This window comes from Equus quagga, chromosome 2 (assembly GCF_021613505.1).
Source record: "Equus quagga isolate Etosha38 chromosome 2, UCLA_HA_Equagga_1.0, whole genome shotgun sequence".
Taxonomy (NCBI): Eukaryota; Metazoa; Chordata; class Mammalia; order Perissodactyla; family Equidae; genus Equus; species Equus quagga.
The window spans coordinates 123,833,048-123,852,018 of record NC_060268.1 but is presented as its reverse complement, the minus strand read 5'-3'; the positions used below and the strand labels follow the sequence as shown (position 1 = coordinate 123,852,018).

At 46.5% G+C, this 18,971-nt stretch overlaps 1 protein-coding gene across 6 annotated transcripts; it reads left to right on the top strand.

Annotated features, from left to right (window-relative positions):
- The first annotated feature begins 200 nt into the window (after positions 1-200).
- Positions 201-18,966, top strand: SEC24C (SEC24 homolog C, COPII coat complex component). 6 transcript variants are annotated; one of them, XM_046652115.1, is made up of 25 exons: positions 201-334; positions 2,101-2,299; positions 4,961-5,096; positions 7,121-7,296; positions 7,507-7,878; positions 8,187-8,323; positions 9,575-9,643; positions 10,967-11,078; positions 11,307-11,434; positions 12,624-12,762; positions 12,973-13,088; positions 13,261-13,385; positions 13,529-13,720; positions 13,934-14,027; positions 14,232-14,348; positions 14,694-14,864; positions 15,556-15,652; positions 15,749-15,894; positions 16,119-16,257; positions 16,407-16,525; positions 16,624-16,803; positions 17,047-17,238; positions 17,475-17,564; positions 17,715-17,860; positions 18,489-18,966. In XM_046652115.1, exons 2-24 carry the CDS (start codon positions 2,128-2,130, stop codon positions 17,853-17,855), a joined length of 3,360 nt encoding a protein of 1,119 aa, XP_046508071.1. In that variant the 5' UTR covers positions 201-334; positions 2,101-2,127; the 3' UTR covers positions 17,856-17,860; positions 18,489-18,966. The 6 variants fall into 6 exon arrangements, with proteins under 6 accessions (XP_046508071.1, XP_046508070.1, XP_046508067.1 ...); XM_046652114.1 differs by having other exon boundaries at positions 17,715-17,864; XM_046652113.1 differs by adding an exon at positions 1,196-1,317 and having other exon boundaries at positions 288-334; positions 17,715-18,966.
- The last annotated feature ends 5 nt before the right edge of the window (positions 18,967-18,971 follow it).

Sequence of the window (18,971 nt, the reverse complement as noted above, 5' to 3'; positions counted from 1 at the left end):
TAAAGATAGTTTGACCCAGCCTTCTCAATCCCATCTCAGTGGGTGGGATCATAAAGTGACCAGAACATCTGAGGGGAGAAAGCGCCCCCCTATAAATGCCTAACAATCTGCGGAGCTTCCCAGGAAGAAGTCGAGATGGGAAGAGAGAAGTAGCGCATGCGCAGCATCCGGGTTCCTGAACGCGTGCTTACTGCAGACGTGGCAGAAGGAGTAGCTCCGCCCCGGAGCGAGAGGGTGGAACTTCCGGGGGCGACGCGCCGGCCTCCTCGGAACCGGAAGTGGAGCCTGGGATCCTTGACGTTAGAAACGAAGTCGAACCTGGATCTGGAGCCGGGTGAGGACAGCTATCGGGAGGTTGGGTGGGTAGGAAAGAAGAGGAGAGGTCCGGGTATCACTGCCCAGATCGGGATTCAGTCTGAGAAGGAAGGGAGGAGCCCGCGGGCGGGGCCCGGGGAGAGACCCTCGCCTCACGCATCCACAATTCAGGATTAGTCCTAGACCCTCCCTTCTCGCCTCCCGGCCCAGGTTCCGGCTCCCGCTTCCTGCCCAGAGCCTGTTGAAGGGTGCAGGACGCTCGATCTCCACGTTTAATGGAGTAGCCCTCTCTCTCATCGTGGCCTGAGAAGCTAGCTTGGCTTCTCTGTCTTGATGCCCGGCGCTCCCAGCCTCCACAGCTCGACTACTTTCAGAGTTCTATGGGAAGCTTGCCCCGCCCCCTAGGTTGTCACCCTCGACTTTCTACCCTGAATGGAGTCGAGACTTGAGCCTGATTCCAAACTCTTGGGTGTGTTTGAGGGGGTTATTTCGTGGAGAAGAAACTCCTTTCTTCCCACTCCCACCCCCACACTGACTTTAGGAAGATAAAGGGGAGAGGGACATCTGTCAAGCTTAGTGTTGTGACCTGTGCATGGTTTAGGATTTGGAAGAACAGCTCCTGAGATGGCTTTGGGTTTAAGGAGTTCTAGTCCAGGGGCAGCTCAGCTTTTCTTTTCTATAGTCAGGATAGCCCTTCTTAACAAAGGGGAAAGTCCCTTGTTCCACTGCAGCAGCTGTGAGCTCTGTTGCTTCCTGGGTCCCTGCTGTCTAAAGGATGGTTGGAATGATAAGGCTTTTTAGAGTAGATGTGATCAGATAGTCCTATTCTTGGAAGCACTCTTGAAAGGCCCTCTAATTCATTCTTCTGTTGCTGGGCAAGATTGTAATAATTTTGGTAGTGGTCCAGATTCATGATAAGCATATAAGGAGAGCAGAAACAAGAGAGTCGGAGAAGTACACTGGGATTTGGAGTACTCACAGTCCCTCTGCTTGAATGACAAGGTGAATGATCTTTTTCCATGAAATCTAACTTTTCCACTGATCTCTGAACTGTTTCCCTAGGTTATTATGAGAAGTTTTTGTGTCTGGCCTGCACTCAGTTCTAATCTAGTACCTTGCTAGAGTTTTCAGGTGTCCTTTACAATTAATGATTTTAATACTTCAGTTCTAACGTCCATACACTCTTTTGGTGGGAAGACTGGTGATGGAGTAGCATTTTGGGGATAATTACGGTTTAGCCAAAGAATGTCATTTCTCTAATCAGTTACTCTAAAATTTGTCTTTTGAGGGGAAAGGAATTTATCTGATCTTTTTTAGTATAGCCTGAGTGGTTAAAAATGACTAACACACTAGAGGGTATTTGGTGTTTGCTGAATGAATGGATGCTAGAGTGAGTGAATGGAGAGTGAGAACAGTGTTTCATTTACCTGTGATATCACCATAGTTTATCGTGGCAAGATTCCTTGTGTGACTAGTTACTAGAAATCATACCACTAGGGAATGGAGGCAGCTATTCCATTCCAGTGGGCCTATCTGACGTTGAAATTTATACCCTCTTGGCAGTGACAAAGCGTGGGGTTCAGAGTAACAAAATCCTTACTTTGAGGAAGTAATCTGGCTACTGGCTGGAGCAGAAAATTACAAAGATCCGATAGTAGTGTGGGAATGATTAGGTTCATCATGCCCGATAAGGCCAGTCCTTTTTTATCTTTGCTTCCTACCCTGAATAGTTGCTCTCTCTTCAGAAAGCTGATTTTGCCTAATTTCTCTCTTCTCTTCTAATAGGTGAGACCAAGTGGGGATGCTCTCATAATGAACGTCAACCAGTCAGCTCCACCTGTGCCGCCATTTGGGCAGCCCCAGCCTGTCTACCCAGGGTATCATCAATCCAGCTATGGTGGGCAACCAGGGTCCACAGCTCCTCCTACCCACTATGGAGCCTACAATGGCCCAGTACCAGGCTATCAGGAAACACTTGCCCCGGGTATGTTTCCAAGTTTCGTTTGAGCTAAGAAGGGGAATCGGTAGTCTTCAGGTTGGGTTGTATTGCCCTGCCTAAACTGCCTAAAGAGTTGAAGTCACTGGGATTGAGGAACATGAATCTGGCTCTTGGTCACCGAGAGGCCTGTGGGCAGTCTTCCCTTCCCTGTTTTTGTATAGGGTGACTGTGTTTCTGCCTTAAGACATCTAGTGGGAGCACATCTTCCAGGCTCAATGGCAGTTCACTTCCTATGGGTGTTACCTGTGCAGCCTCTCCTGCATTGTTCATAGCTAGATGAAAGGGTTGTAGTCACAGCTCCTCCAGGGCCTGTGACCAGGATTGAATATTTCCTGGTGACCTAAAGTCTCCCTGAAATCACTTGTTCCTCGTGTATATTGATAATATCTCTCATTGGATTAATGATTCTATTTATAAGTGACTCTGGGACAAAAGGAGCTAGTTCATAAATGAAAAGTGTGGTGTTTGTGTGCCTGATTTTTGGTGCCTGTCATATCTTTCTGCTGATATTCCTTTTCTTTTTTTTTTTTTTTTTAAAGATTTCATTTTTTTCCTTTTTCTCCCCAAAGCCCCCTGGTACATAGTTGTATATTCTTCATTGTGGGTCCGTCTAGTTGTGGCATGTGTGACGCTGCCTCAGCGTGGTTTGATGAGCAGTGCCATGTCCGCGCCCAGGATTCGAACCAACAAAACACTGGGCCGCCTGCAGCGGAGCATGGGAACTTTACCACTCGGCCACGGGGCCTGCCCCTTCATTCCTTTTCTTTTGCTTGAATTTCCTCTGCTGTTTAGATGGTCTTTAATTTCAGGGCAACTAGAGAAAACTAATCTGGTGATGACTTAGGATCAGTGTTTGGCTTTTATGTTACTTTTTTAAGAAGAGGAGCTGGTACACTACAGATTATCCATAAGCCCCTTTTAGAAAACGCTTAACAGTAGATCTTTGGTTAGGCTAGCTGAGGACTTAAGATATGGCAAACACTTAATGCTTTTTTTTTTTTTTTGAGGAAGATTACCCCTGAGCTAACTACTGCCAATCCTCCTCTTTTTGCTGAGGAAGATTGGCCTTGAGCTGACATCCATGCCCATCTTCCTCTGCTTTATACATGGGACGCCTACCACAGCATGGCTTTTGCCAAGCAGTGCCATGTCAGCACCCGGGATCCAAACTGGTGAACCCCGGGCCGCCGAGAAGCGGAATGTGCGAACTTGACTGCTGTGCCACTGGGCCGGCCCCACTTAATGCTTTTTAAGAGAGTAAATTGCATAAAGGGATATGGAGGGAAAAAAAGTTACCATAGGTAAGATTTGGGAAGTAAAAGAAGTATTACTATTTTAATTATAACAAAGTGGTGAGATTAGGTCTCAGGTCTTTGGAAGAGCCTTACTCTAGGTTGGGACTTTGGCTGGACAGAGTCCACCTCTGATCTGTCGAGTCCTGGCTTATCAAGATGGAGTTTGGCATTGTCTCAAGAGGAAGCTTTGTTATTAAGAGGAAAACATATGTGGTTCTGTGATGGCTAGAGAGCAGATTCAGATTAATTGTGTTCCTATAGGTAGGTTCTATAGTGTCTAATCTCTACTGAGGACAGAGGAAAAGAAAAGCAATTGTTTGAGCAGGGATCAAAACAATTGTTTCAAAGGGATGTGCCAAGTAACTAATCACTTTCTTCCTGCATTTCATGTGAGAAGGATGGTTGGGGATAGTATGCAGGAAGGATGATTGGGGGTAGTAGAAGTAGCTTTGATGGCAGCTTTGATGAGTGGAAAGAATGGAGTACAGCTTTTGTGAAGACATAGGTGGCAGCGCTAATGAGAGAGCAGGCCAACTGTCCTGACTAAACTATTGGGCAGAAAGGGAGTCTCCAATCTATGAGAACACTTTCCTGAGTCATGTGCTATTAGGAGTGTCAACATTTAGAAGAGGATGAAAAAGAAGATGGTTAGGATAAGTAGACTATATGAAGAAGAAGTTAGCAGAATAGTCTTTCCAAGAGGTGCCTTTCTTTACAATCTAGTTGAGTATATTATTTGGTCGTCTTCTGTGCCACCTTTCTCTTATATGCTCTAAATTTCTGGAGTAGGATCTTTTCCTTAAAAAAGTTGACTTTTTGTCTAGGGTAAGAACATTAGACTGTCCTGGATTGAGTGAGAGTGTATGGTGATCATAGGAGGGCCCTACATTCTTGTGTCTCTAGCTATAGCTTCACCTATAGTATACCTGTCTAGGAGAGTGGAGGCTATCTGGCTGGGCATTGTGTTTGGAATCTGCTGTAGCTGGAGTTGCTTGTTGATGGTGGTGTTTTCATTGCAAAACTGTAGTATTGGGGGCAAGACCTGGTGGCCTAGTGGTTAAGTTTGGCGTGTTCTGCTTTGATGGCCTGGGTTCAGTTCCCAAGCACGGACCTACGTCACTCATCCATCAGTGGCCATGCTATGGTGGTGACTCATATACAAAAAGGAAGATTGGCAACAGATGTTAACTCAGGGCAAATGTTCCTCAGCAAAAAACCCCCTCAAAAAACACAAAGCTGTAGTATTGGGCCAGTGAAGGTCTGAGCTTATTGATCCTTGCTTTGTATTCCTTGCTTAGGGTAGAGGAGTGAGTTATTTCTCACTCACTTAGTTTCTGTCCTTTACCCTTAGGTGTGTCAAGAGCCCCACCTTCTTCGGGAGCACCTCCAGCAACGACAGCACAGACCCCTCGTGGCCAGGCTGCATATGGCCAGTTTGGCCAAGGAGATGTACAGAATGGGCCAAGCTCCACTGTTCAGATGCAGAGGTATGTATTTGTGTCAACCTAAAATTGGTCTGATGAAATGAAGGATTAGGAATGTGTGAGGGCCTATTTCCTTTTCCTTTTTCTTTTTCTTTTTTTGCCTTTCCCTTAGATCTCTTTTTCTCTTCCCTCCAACTTTTTGTATTTTGTTTTTATTTTTCCAGGTTATAGGTGCTGCTGGTGTCCACTCCGGATTATTGACCCATCTTAGTACTTGGTTCTTTTGTGTATTCTTTCTCTTTCCATGAACTTGAATTTTTTCCTTGACTACACATATGTCTTCAATAATTGCTGTGGTCCTACTGAGCCTACCCTAAGGGAGAAACAGAAAGAAGGGACCTCAGGATTATTTATTTCTTCTCTGACTTCCCCTTATCTTCTAAATCAGGCACTTAGTAGGACTTACTGGTTAAGTTTGAGTGTGACCATGAAAAAGTTATGAAAAGAAAGATACTCAAGGGAAAACGACATGAATGATGAAATGTTGGGTGGTGCATGATTCAGTAAATCCCTGTCTTCCCATGGAAGTCCATTAAAGGAGGGCAGTCTTCTCTGTTGGAGTATTGTTTGTTTTTTGGTAAACAAAGAATAAAGTATAACTATGGGTAGAATGTGTGGTAGTGGAAAAGTCATTTTCTGACAGTTTTATTGTGTGTCCAGGATATGCATTTTTACCATTGAATGTAAGCGTGAGAAAGAGTCTGGGAAGCTCTTCTTAACCCTGTCTGTTAGAAAACTCAGAAGCAGTATAGGGTAGTCATTCAGTCATTCATCCACTCGGAAATATTTATTTTGTACTGTTATGTGTCTGACGTCGTTCTAGAGGTTGGAGATGAAGCAGTAAACAAAACAGACCAAGTCTCTGCCCTCATGGAGTTTAAAATCTAGTGGAGTACACAGAAGATAACAAGTAGACAAATATAAATAAGAAATAAGAGAGTAAACATATGGAGAATGACTGGTGAGGAGGTTGGGAGCTGTTTTAAATACATTGGTCAAGGAAAGCCTCTCTGAAGTGATATTTGAAACCTCAGTGAAATGATGAAGGGAGCTATCCAAAGATCTGGGTGAAGAGTGTCTTAGCTGAATGAATCAAAGAAAAGTGTTAAACTGCAGAACTAACAGAAGCTGAGCAAAGTTAATAAAGACCAGATATTTAGTAGAGACAAAATAAGAAGGGAGGATAAATCAGAATTTCAATGTAACAGAGACTGTTGTGAAGAATTTGATTTATTCTTGAAATCCCAGAAGGAGCTTATGTATAATAATCTATGTTATAGATTTTGCAGTAATATCACTGTAAACACCAGTGCAGTTGCTAGTTGGTGTACAATGATACTGGAGTGATTTTGTATTTATATTTTAGTGTGCCATCTGATACCATGCGAGTGTCCCCATAGCTATCCAAACAGGGAGGCTTTGCTAGATAGACCCAGCTAGAAGACTACCTAGTTTATGTCCTGTTTCTCTAGTCCTTTTCTGGTCGAGTTATCACCTTCTTTCTGAGTAGTACAGAATGCCATACTCAGCTGACCTGCTTCTCTGGTCTTACAGATCTTTCTAACACCTCTCCCAGGATAAACTAATAAATACTTTGGTTTAAAAGTTAATCAAACTGCATTTGTTTGATCCTATATTTATTAAGCATCTGTTGTGTTAATGCTCCTGTGCACTTTCCCTTTCAACTCCTTCAGGGCTTCTGATCACAAAACTGAGGTGGTTTGTCAACAAAAGGTCGAGGAGGTGATAATCTAACTAGTAGAGTAAATAGTCTTTGATCTGAGGGTGCTCAGCATATGTTTGTGGAGGGAACCTAATGGAAAACAAGATTTGCCATGAATAATCACAGTGTAGATCATCAGGAATGTAATTTATCCACAAATATACAAAAATATGAAGCCATAAAAGAGCTCAAGATGAGAGTAAGATGCTGTAAAACAACATAGTTTCTTGTATGATGTGGAGCTTCTGCCAACTTTGAAGAGTATCCCAGCCTAGTGGTCACCTCTCCTCCCTTCTTTTCACAGGCTCTCTGGGTCTCAGCCATTTGGGTCAGCCCCATTGGCCCCTGTGGTCAGCCAGCCAACTGTCCTTCAGCCCTATGGCCCTCTCCCGACAAGTTCACAGGTGACTGCCCAGCTGGCTGGAATGCAGATCAGTGGTGCTATGGCCCCAGCCCCTCCTACTTTGGGGCTAGGCTATGGTGAGTAGCTGTGACCACAGGAATGTTATTGTCCCCTTCTTTTTAGAAGCATCAGGCTCTGAGGGTATACCTGAATCTCTTATTTCTTGTGCCTCTGAGCCCAGCAGATGGGACATTCATTCCTGCTCCTGTTATGTGGAAAGGGAAGTGATTTACTGAACAAGGAGACAGAATGACTGGGGTTCTGACTCTAGCTCTTCTACTTCCCAGGCCCACCAACATCGCTGGCCTCAGCCTCAGGAAGTTTCCCTAACTCTGGTCTGTATGGCTCCTATTCTCAGGGCCAGGCTCCGCCCCTTAGCCAGACCCAGGGTCATCCTGGGGCCCAGCCTCCCCAGCGATCTGCCCTACCACAGGCCTCCAGCTTCACACCCCCAGCTTCAGGGGGTCCTCGGATGCCTTCAATGAGTGGTCCACTCCTGCCTGGACAGGGTTTTGGGGGACCCCCAGTGAGCCAGCCCAATCATGTGTCCTCACCTCCTCCTCAAGTTCTGCCCCCTGGCACCCAGATGACTGGGCCCCCGGGACCACCACCACCTATGCACTCCTCCCAGCAGCCAGGCTATCAGCTACAACAAAATGGTGAGTTTTTCCCAAGGTCTATTTAGGAGCCAAAGGCTTCACTTTTAAGATGTTTTTTGTTTTTGCTTGCTTTTAGTATTGCTTGCTAAGTGGTGAACTAAATGGATAGCTTCAGGGAATTAGTCCTAGGATGTGGGGTTTATAGGACAGTCTTTTTTATTGTAATTCATATAGTGTAGTCTATCTCTGAATGGTCATCACTGTACCTCGTAATTCTACGTTTATAGGAGTTTAGGCATTTCTCTGAGGACTTAAGAAGAGATGGGAGGAGATTCTGAGTTCATCAACCTTATGCCCTTGTCTCTCAGGTTCCTTTGGACCAGGTCGGGGCCCTCAGCCCAATTATGGAAGTCCCTACCCAGGAGCACCCACTTTTGGCAGTCAGCCTGGGCCTCCTCAACCACTGCCTCCTAAGCGCCTGGACCCTGATGCCATCCCGAGCCCTGTAAGTAGATACTTTATGTGGTCCTGGGGAAGGAGTTTGTAACTGCCAAGTAAGTGAATCAACCTAGATGGATGGTTTGCCTAGCGTTTTCTGATTATTTTCCCTTTTCATTCATCATCTTGTAGGTCTAGAACCTAGGTGTAATTTTTGACTCTTTGAACTGGAACTTGAGGCCTCAGAAGTTTTTTGGGGGCACTTTTACTCCATAGCTGGCCAGGAAAGGAAGGGAAGGAAGCCAAGAGTGATGAGCACTCTCACTAGAGCTTTGGGTTGAATGCTGCATTCTGTCACTATTGGACATAGCATAGTAACCTCTGCCCTTCTGTGGAGTACTCGTTAAGTCCAAGTCTTGTCCGCTTAGATCTAGTAGGATAGCAGTCTTCTTAATGGGTAGAGCTGGTGAGAATTCTCTGGTGTTAGGTGTTAAGAGAAGGAAAGCCCCACTGGTTTCTCTCTGCCCCTAATTGGACAGTGTTTTAAGAGGAAGCCTCCAGTACTTTTGTTTGTTAGGCTCCTGCTGTGTTGATGGGGCAGAGTGATCTATAGTTTACCAAGGCAATAAGGGCAAGCTGCTTCTCCCAGGAAGAAAGTGAACCTCACCGTTGGAGCCATCAGAATCCTCAGGCTTTCCTTATCATACTTGGAATAGAGGGTGGGACTGTACTCCCAAGTGGGGACCACTTTAGGGTTCTTTCTGCAACATTTACTATGTCAGTTACCTCACCATGCTTAGCCATTGCCATATTCCATTCTGTTCTCTTCCCTCTTCCTTTGAGGAACTACCATGGTGAGGGACCCTGTTGGTTAAAGGGGACCTGAAAGGATTAAACAACCCCTCCTTCCTTTCCCCTTCTTCAGTGAGAAGGAGAATCTGATTGGATGTGAGAGGAAGCTTCTTTCAGTATAAGAATAGTCCTTAGATATGGGAGGTTTGGCCTTTTGGAGGGAACATCCCTCGTCTTCTTTCTTAAGATTTCTCCCACTCAGCCCCTCCCTGTATAACCCTTGCTTGCCTCTTGTTTGCACCTTTCCTTATCTTTCTACATCATAGTCTGAGCCATTAAAGCCTCTGTGTTGGGCCAGAAAGACTTGGAGTTTCTGATCTAGAGGGGGCCCGATTTCAGCAGCTTGAGCTGGGCTCCAGCTGTTCATGTCTAACTCATCAGGGTTGAGAGAAGTAACATCTGCTTCTTGTTCTTTTGTCTCCCTCCCTGTATTCCCCTGCTGCCTTTATTATTAAAACACTAAAAGCAACTCACTGAGCTGCCTCCTCAGCAGAAAACCAGGCACAGAATAGACCCTGATGCCATTCCTAGTCCAGTAAGTGCAGAGGGTGGGGGTGTGTGCGTGTGCGTGTCATCCTGTATTAGTGCCATCCATGCATGCCTGTGACCTCATCTTCGCCTCATCCACCATGTCCATCCCTCTCTGTCCTCTTCCCTTAGTCCTTATAGACCCTCACTTTTACAAACTAGAAGGATGTGCATGCCTCAAATTGCCATGTAATGGAGAAGTAGCAAGCTATTAGCAGTGCCCTAAGTATGGGATGGTAGAAAGTCACGCTCTAAGGGCGGGGTCAGGTGGCACGTTATGCTTTGGTTTTAGGCTTTCTGGCTCCTCTAGGAGCCTGCATGTGACATATGGTGGAACAGGACAAAGCTGAGCAGTAGATCTTTCTCTTTTGGGTTTGATTTGTCTACAGCTTGTTGTGGAGAAACATTTGGGTAGGTGGCCACTAATGTACAAGTTTGGGATATTAGCATTTCTTACAGGGAAAGGGACTGCTGGTTTGGGAAAGTGTGGGTCACTTTCTCATCTAGAGAGTCTTTTTGACTCTGATATATTTCTAAGCTTCAACTCTTTCTGCTATGAGATACAGAGTCTTAGTCTCCCTTTACTTTTTCTGGTTTTACCAAACCCATCCTGAAGTAACTGACCACAGGTTATCAGCCTGCACAAAGATCTGGTTACCAGTTTTGCAAAACATTTTTTTCCTTCACTGGGTCTGTCAAAATGTGGGGGACTGAGGTTTGGGCTATAAGCCTTGGGTACTTATCCTCTTCTCCCATATTTACACACTGATGCTTAACCTGAAAATAAGGCAGCATCGGCTTCCTCACCTTACCTGATCATTTCTGGTTGTTTAATCCTCTCCTCACCCTGTCCCTTTTACTTTCATTGACTGTAGAGTCATTCCAGGTAGATTCATTTTTACATGGTTACTGTTGTCTGTTTTCCTGCTCTGACTCAAAATGTGTCCTGGGGAGAGAAGGGGAGGGGAATGCTTGCTGGGGAGGGAAGTGGAATCTGATCATGTTTGAAGGTTTGTGATTAGCGCTGGAGCTTTCCTGGAGTTGGGGGAATAACAGGGTGATCACCATTGATTGGGGTTCAGGGTGATTCATAAAGAAGCCCATTCTCAGTGTTGCCCGTCCAACATTTTGCTGCTGACTATAGAGCAAAAGATTGGTATTGTGGCATTTTATATTATCTCCAGAAAGAAAGCAGTTCTGGTGCATGAGATGTTCCTTGGCAATTTATTAGTTTCTGTGCTTCAGCTCCAGCCATTCTTTCTCTTGGCTCTCTGGGACCTGGTATTTCCTTTTCTTCTGTCACTTTACTCATGTCACTTCTTCCCTACAGATTCAGGTTATTGAGGATGACAGGAATAACCGGGGTTCAGAGCCATTTGTTACTGGAGTACGGGGCCAGGTGCCACCCTTAGTCACCACCAACTTCCTGGTGAAAGACCAAGGTGAGAAGGGTGTTAACTCCTCCCTACAGGGCTTTTTCTCCAAGATTATCAGCTTATGGATGGGGCTCGTCAATCTTTAATCAGAGACCAGTCCCTCATTATTCTCTAGGGGAAAAAAGCCACAATCTGCTCTAGTATTTGTGGGGGTAATGGGGTGGATTGACAATGGAGAGCTGGTGTCTGGAGGGATTCTATGATCTGACTCAGGTTTTCTTCCTCTGTCTTCAGGGAATGCAAGTCCCCGATACATCCGATGCACATCTTATAATATCCCTTGCACATCTGACATGGCTAAGCAGGCTCAGGTGCCTCTGGCAGCTGTCATCAAGCCACTAGCAAGGCTACCCCCAGAGGAGGTAAGTCAGGGAAGGCACTAGAGTATAATGAAAGGGAGGAAGGGTGGGGGAATAAGATGTCTTCCTAGATGTGATTCTGGCAATCACAAAGGAAGAATCTTGGTTGGGTGTGGGGAGAGAGTATCTTCAGTAACTTTCTATCCAAGGGCCCATGCCTGAAGCGGGTGGTAGGGATGAGAGCAAAAGCCCAGGAAATTGCTGGATGGGAGCAGGGTCCATAGGAAAAACAAACAATATGAAAAGAGGCAGGGCCAACTTGTAGGGGAAGAGACAGCTGGCTACAGGTGTCTCACATAGCATGGTCACCTCCAGATGATTAGAAGCACATCATTCTATTTTTTCTTTTATGCTATCCTATCATCTCAGGTAGGTTAGGAATGTCAGGAGAACATGTAAGAAAAAAGGTAGATTAGGATCCAGTAGTCCTTCTCTTACCTAGTTTGGGCCCTGATCTGTCACCCTAATACCTGAAATCAGCATGAAAAGAGAAAGAGCTTGGCAGCTGCTCTGCCAGGCCTTGGTAGGATACCCTCATGTTCATGCCTAGCTTATCAAAGTTAGGGTGGATAGCTCTCTAACTGGAAGCTCAAGGCTCACTTTACATCTTGCTTTTTTCTCTCTGTCTTGCTCTGTGTTTATCTCTTTCTCTCTTCCTGGATCTCAGTGGGGATGGTTGGACACCTGGCTGCTGGTCTCTTATTTGTAGGATGACATCTGCCTGGGACATCAGTAGGTGTCACAGAAACCCAGGGATGGGGGAGGACAAGTGTCATAGATACTTGGTTGGGGAATGAAGCAGGAGTCAAGATCCCTAGGGCAAGAGTGAAGGGAATTGAAGATAGGGCCAGAAAGGAGAATCCTAGGTAATCTTTGGCTTTCTCCTCATATGCCCATGGCAGCCCCTGGCTTGTTAGAGCCAGTTTTACAGTCTCTCTTCTCTTTCAAGAAGAAGTGAAATTCTGGAGATGAGGAACAAGGAGCAGGAACTATAGAATTTAAACTCTTAGGGACATTCCTGTGACCAGTACCCTCATCATTTGTCCTCATCCTCCTTCACTGTACTCCATCCCACACAGAATATCTGAGCCATGCTCTTCTCCATTCAGGTTGTTCCTCCTCATCTACTGCCACGTGTCTCAACCCACCATAACTTCCCTCTGTGTCTGAGCCCCTGCCCTTTGCTCCTTAGGCTTCACCGTATGTCGTCGATCATGGAGAATCTGGCCCTTTGCGCTGCAATCGCTGCAAAGCATACATGTGCCCCTTCATGCAGTTCATTGAGGGAGGGAGGCGTTTCCAGTGCTGTTTTTGCAGCTGTATCAATGATGGTATGTTCACAGAGGCTGGGACTGGGGGAAAGATCTGGATTGCATCTTCATTTTTCTCTTTCTAGTTAGATAGACGAGGGTCCATTGTTCAGGAACTGGGGAAGTAGGGCACATATGGGGATATGGGGCAGTAGAGCGAGCTCAGCCAGGGCCAGATTTACTAAGATTGAGAGTTGACCTTTGAGTAACACTCTGTCATACTCCCCACAGTTCCCCCCCAGTATTTTCAACATCTGGATCATACCGGCAAACGTGTGGATGCTTATGACCGTCCTGAGCTATCCCTGGGCTCTTATGAATTCTTGGCCACTGTAGATTACTGCAAGGTGAGGGAAGGTAGCATGGGGAGGAGCAGTGGGTGGAGGATAATGAGACAACTAAGAATTGCTGTGATCATTTCCCTGAACCCTTTGTTGTCCCCTTTGATGCTGACTTCTCACTAGTCAAGTGCACTGCTTACCAATACCTCGCTCCCCCCAACATTTCCTTCCTTTGCAGAATAATAAATTTCCCAGCCCTCCTGCCTTCATCTTCATGATTGACGTCTCCTACAATGCCATCAGGAGTGGTCTTGTTAGGCTCCTCTGTGAGGAGCTCAAGTCACTGTTAGACTGTCTACCTAGGTGAGAGTTATGGAGCCCAGGTGCTTCCTTTGGATAATGATGGGGGTGGGTGGCCTGGGTTGACTCAGCAGATGGCACCTCATGTCATGAAGTTGGGTGGTGGAGAAGGTGGCAAGTTTGGGTAACAATGTCACCTTCTACAGGGAGGGCAGGGCAGAAGAGTCAGCAATCCGCGTTGGCTTTGTCACCTATAATAAAGTGCTCCACTTCTACAATGTGAAGAGTTCATTGGCCCAGCCACAGATGATGGTTGTATCTGATGTGGCTGACATGTTTGTGCCACTGCTGGATGGCTTCCTGGTCAATGTCAATGAGTCACGGGCAGTCATCACCAGGTAAGAGCCAGATTGTGGGGTAAAGCGAGGCTGGGGTGGGTACAACCACAGAAAGCCAGAGAGTTGAGCAAAGAGGTCAGCAAATGGACAGGGGCTGTGCTTCAGGTGTTTTCAGAGTCTGGGGGTGAGATGACTCTTGAGAGACTCTTGAGGACGGAGGAATCTGGAATCTGGACAGCAGTTTTGATTGCCTCACATCACCTATCTCTTCAGCTTATTGGATCAGATTCCGGAAATGTTTGCAGACACAAGGGAGACGGAGACAGTATTTGCCCCAGTTATCCAGGCTGGAATGGAGGCTCTGAAGGTAGGGCTAGACTCCCTGGCAACCTCCTCTGCCCCACTTTCCCCTGACCATCTTACCCCCTGGGATACAACCCCAATTTCTTCAGCCATTGATGACTGTCCAGTGAGTCAGGCCATCTGACATAGTTGGCAGTGAATAAATGACAAGGGAAGGGATGAATGAATAAAGGAAAGAATGAACAAGTAGTCCTCTCTTCTTTTCTAGGCTGCTGAGTGTGCAGGGAAGCTGTTTCTGTTCCACACCTCCCTGCCCATTGCAGAGGCCCCAGGGAAACTGAAGAACAGAGATGACAGGAAGTTGATCAACACAGACAAGGAGAAGGTGTGGGATTGGGAGATGGGGAGGATTTTCCATTATAGAGGAAGGTGGTGACTCTTCACAATGCAATACTCTCAAGTTTCTTGAGAGGGACTGGAACTAGACATTCTGCCCTTTCCCATGTCACATCGTGACTGCCAACCTTCTCCACCGCTCCCACACCTCTCTATCCCATCTTATCCCAAAGCCCTTGGTACCCCTTTTTTTAGAGAACGTTGTACTACTATTGCAAACTCCTATGAGGTAGATCTGAAATCTTACATTTATTTGAATGTTCTGTATTACATATACAGTTCTCAAATAGGGTGGAGCTGAGATATTTGAACATTTTCTTCTATTCCTCCCTAGACTCTGTTCCAGCCTCAGACAGGTGCCTATCAGACCCTGGCCAAAGAGTGTGTGGCCCAAGGCTGCTGTGTAGACCTCTTCCTCTTCCCTAACCAGTATGTGGATGTGGCCACACTCTGTGTTGTTCCCCAACTCACTGGTGGCTCTGTCTACAAATATGCTTGCTTTCAGGTACAGCATGGGACTCTGGGTGGCAGGTAGAAGCAGGACTGGGAATGTCTGTCTAGATGTGGAGTGGCTCTTTAGCTGCTGACTCATTAATAGGAATGGAAGAGAAACTGCATAGTGTAAAGAGTAGAGCCACAAGGGGCCGGCCCTACGGCCGAGTGGTTAAGTTCGTGCACTCTGCTTCAGCAGCCCAGGGTTTCGCTGGTTTGGATCCTGGCCATGGACACGGCACCGCTCATCAAGCCATGCTGAGGCGGCATCCCACATGCCACAACTGGAAGGACCCACAGCTAAAAAAATATACAACTATGTACCAGGGAACTTTGAGGAGAAAAAGGAAAAATAAAATCTTTAGGAAAAAAAAAAGAGCCGCAAGTGTTGATATTCTGGCTCTACCACTTAACTCTCTGGATGACCTCGGATAAATTACTTAATTATTCTCTCCTTTGTTTCTTCATCTATAAAATGGGATTTTAATACTTATTAATTAGGATTTATCAACAGGATTAAGTATAGTACTTAATGTGGCACCTGACATGTAATAAGTGCTTCAAAGTTATCATTATCATTATTATCATCTTCACTGTTATTGTTATTATGATTCAGCAGGCTTGTAGAGTAGAGGGGGTGCAGGGAGATTGTCTGCAGGATGTTATGTAGTTGGTGATGTGACTCTGGGCCTGGGGTGCTACAGGTAGAGAATGACCAGGAACGGTTCCTGAGTGACCTGCGTCGGGATGTCCAGAAGGTCGTTGGCTTTGATGCTGTGATGCGAGTCCGGACAAGCACTGGTCAGTCCTGGTTGGAGAAGAGCAGGTAGGGGGCCAAATCTGGGAGTGAAGCAAGTGGCACCTGTCATACCTTTGGCTCTGTCCCTGTGGCCTCAGGTATCCGTGCTGTAGATTTCTTTGGGGCTTTCTACATGAGCAACACAACAGATGTGGAGCTGGCTGGGCTGGATGGAGACAAGACGGTGACCGTGGAGTTCAAGCATGATGATCGGCTCAATGAAGAGAGTGGAGCCCTCCTGCAGGTGGCAGGCGGAAGGCAGGGGCTGGGGAGGAAGTGTCAGGTGTCATTTCACTGTATATAATAAGGCTGCAAGGAAGAGGGAGGGGGCGAGCAGAGAGGACTAGAAGAGGCTGGGGAAGGGATGGCTCATGTCTTTCCTCTAGTTTAATAATATAGCAAAGGGGCAGTTTTCAGAGGGCTTTGGTGAGGGAGGGGTGTGAGTTCCCCCTTTCTCCCTTCCCCTAGTGTGCCCTGCTCTACACCAGCTGTGCAGGGCAGCGACGGCTCCGCATCCACAACCTGGCCCTGAACTGCTGCACCCAGCTGGCTGATTTGTATCGAAACTGTGAGACTGACACGCTCATCAACTACATGGCCAAGTTTGGTGAGGGTAGAGGCAGGGTAGGGTGGGCTTAGGGATGAGAGAAAGGTCCAGGATAGTCAATGATTCAACATTCGTGGGTAGGTGTGGTGGGAAGGCACATGTGATGGAGTGGCTGACTGGTGACTATGCTATCTCCCTTTCCCATCCAGCATACCGAGGGGTCCTGAACAGCCCTGTGAAGACTGTTCGTGATGCTCTTATCACCCAGTGTGCCCAGATCCTGGCCTGTTACAGAAAGAACTGTGCCAGCCCCTCCTCTGCAGGACAGGTAGGGCAAGCATGTCAGTGGAGGAGTTCTTGGGACAAATTTTTGCATTTGGGAGGGACTTCTCATGATCATTATCTTTACTTTGATAACCCCCTCAGTTGATCCTTCCTGAGTGCATGAAGCTACTCCCCGTTTACCTAAACTGTGTGTTGAAGAGTGATGTCCTGCAGCCTGGAGCTGAAGTCACTACTGATGACCGTGCCTATGTCCGACAGCTGGTTACCTCCATGGATGTGGCTGAGACCAATGTCTTCTTTTATCCTCGGCTTCTACCATTGGTGCGACTGAGGGCTGAAGTCTGAGACATTGCACTGAGAAAGAGGCATCATAGAAGGAGGAAGGGAAGGGTTAACATTATCTGTGTCTGACACTAATGAATTTATTCTTTTACTTACATTATCTGATGTAATTTTCACACTGAGAGTTACTGAGGGACTTAGCTTTCTCAAATTTTGTGTGTGTATATGAGCCAAACATGTCTTATGGTTCTTGGTAACCTTTCACCCCTTCCTTTTGTCCAGACAAAGTCTCCCATTGAGAGTACTACTGAACCACCAGCAGTTCGAGCATCTGAAGAACGTCTAAGTGATGGGGATATATATTTGCTGGAGAATGGGCTCAACCTCTTCCTCTGGGTGGGAGCAAGTGTCCAACAAGGTGTGGTCCAGAGCCTCTTCAGCGTCTCCTCCTTCAGTCAGATCACCAGTGGCTTGGTGAGAGCAGGGAGTCAAGGAGAAATGGGTGTGGAAATGCACTTTGTGATATGATTAGGAGCCAATAAAATTCATGTGCTAGTCCCCTTAAATATCAGGGGACAATTGGAGGGGAGGAAGGGTGTTGTCATTCTTTCCAGGCTTCCTTGTTTTAGATGATGCATACATTTCTGCTGCCCCATCTTGACTGGACTCAGTGTACCTTACCATAAGGATAAATGAATTTTGTGTTCCAGAGTATTCTGCCAGTTCTGGATAATCCGCTATCTAAGAAGGTGCGAGGCCTCGTTGATAGCTTAAGGGCACAGAGATCGCGGTACATGAAGGTAACACTGATCCTGAACCTTAGATTTCTTACCTTGTCAAGTCCTCACCTGGAAAGGGGGTGGGTAGTGAGTAAGTGACTGAATAATGGGATTTCAGGGCATGTTTAATTCCTTTTGGCTCTGCCTCATGACCCTGTGTTCTGGCCATAGCTTATCGTGGTGAAACAGGAGGACAAGCTGGAGATGCTGTTCAAGCACTTCCTGGTGGAAGACAAGAGCCTGAGTGGGGGAGCATCCTATGTGGACTTTCTCTGTCATATGCACAAGGAGATTCGGCAGCTACTGAGCTAGAGAAAGTGGGTAAATGTCATAGGGTCCCAGGCCAGCTTCCAGAAAGTACCCAGGACAGCAGAGAAATCGGGACAGTCCCATATCTAATAAGTCATGTAATCTGACCTCAGTCTCTTTGTGGGGAGGGGAAAGTGTAAGGAGACACCTTCTTTCTGGGCTCAAGTTATCCTACACTCTGTCACGTCCTGCTGATGGAAGGTGTCCCTATCCCCTCACTTTATCCTCCTTTTCCTGCTAATCCTGCATAATGAATGTAGTTTCTCAGTTCACTGTATATGATTTGGTGTTGGGGGGTTTGGAGGCACCCAGACCCTTGCAATATTACATATCCCTTTGGACTAGCCTCCAAGAAGAAAGGGGCAGGCAAGAAGGAGTGGAGATCCCAGCGTTACTGTGAGGGGAGTGGCTAATTTAGCTCAGTGTCCTCAACAACTTCCTATATTAGGGATAAAACATAGAGGTGCACAAGAGCTGGGGTATAGACCATAGATGGTGGAGAGAAAAGTGGTTGGTCCTTCTTGGGCCTGGAAGTCAGCAAGCCAAGTCAAAGTTACTGAGAGTGGTTGATTAGTTTTCTCTCTCTGCTTCCACTGCTCTTTCTCTTGCAATGATTGGTGATCACTCCATGGACAGAGGCACAATGTCAGAGATGAATAAGCCTGGGAACTGAGTTGCAAAGTATATTAATACCTGTGAGAGGTATCAGCCTTCTTTCCAGCTGGAGAGGCCCCAACACTGGATGGTTCTTTAGGGAGCCTGGTCATCAACTTGCAATACCTCACAGAGCCAGCCCACATCCCACTCTGAGCTCCCACTGGAAACACTGCTTCCTCAAGATGAGGGTTGTTGTGGAGAGAGGCAAAGGCGGCTGGAGCTCTGCCCTCTCCTGCTGGGACACCACTCAGGCCTTGGTATTGACAGAGTGGCTGACAGTTATCTTCCAACCCGAAGTGGCTGGGGCAGGACAAGGGCTAGGCTTGACGGTGGCCAGGCTTGCCTGCTCCCAGCCTGGGATGCCCCTGCTCTGGACCTCTCATTTCTCTTCATTGGTTTATTTTTCAATGCATCTTTAATTTGTAAAGAAATAAAATAAATTAAGATGTAACCAGTAGTCTC

What these genes read in the sequence shown, in the direction of transcription:
- SEC24C (XM_046652115.1), top strand. Translation starts at nt 2,128, where the DNA reads ATGAACGTCAACCAGTCAGCTCCACCTGTGCCGCCATTTGGGCAGCCC. An exon ending in TCACGGGCAGTCATCACCAG is followed by an intron (nt 13,721 to 13,933) that starts GTAAGAGCCAGA and finishes CTATCTCTTCAG; the next exon opens with CTTATTGGATCAGATTCCGG. An exon ending in AGAGATCGCGGTACATGAAG is followed by an intron (nt 17,565 to 17,714) that starts GTAACACTGATC and finishes TTCTGGCCATAG; the next exon opens with CTTATCGTGGTGAAACAGGA.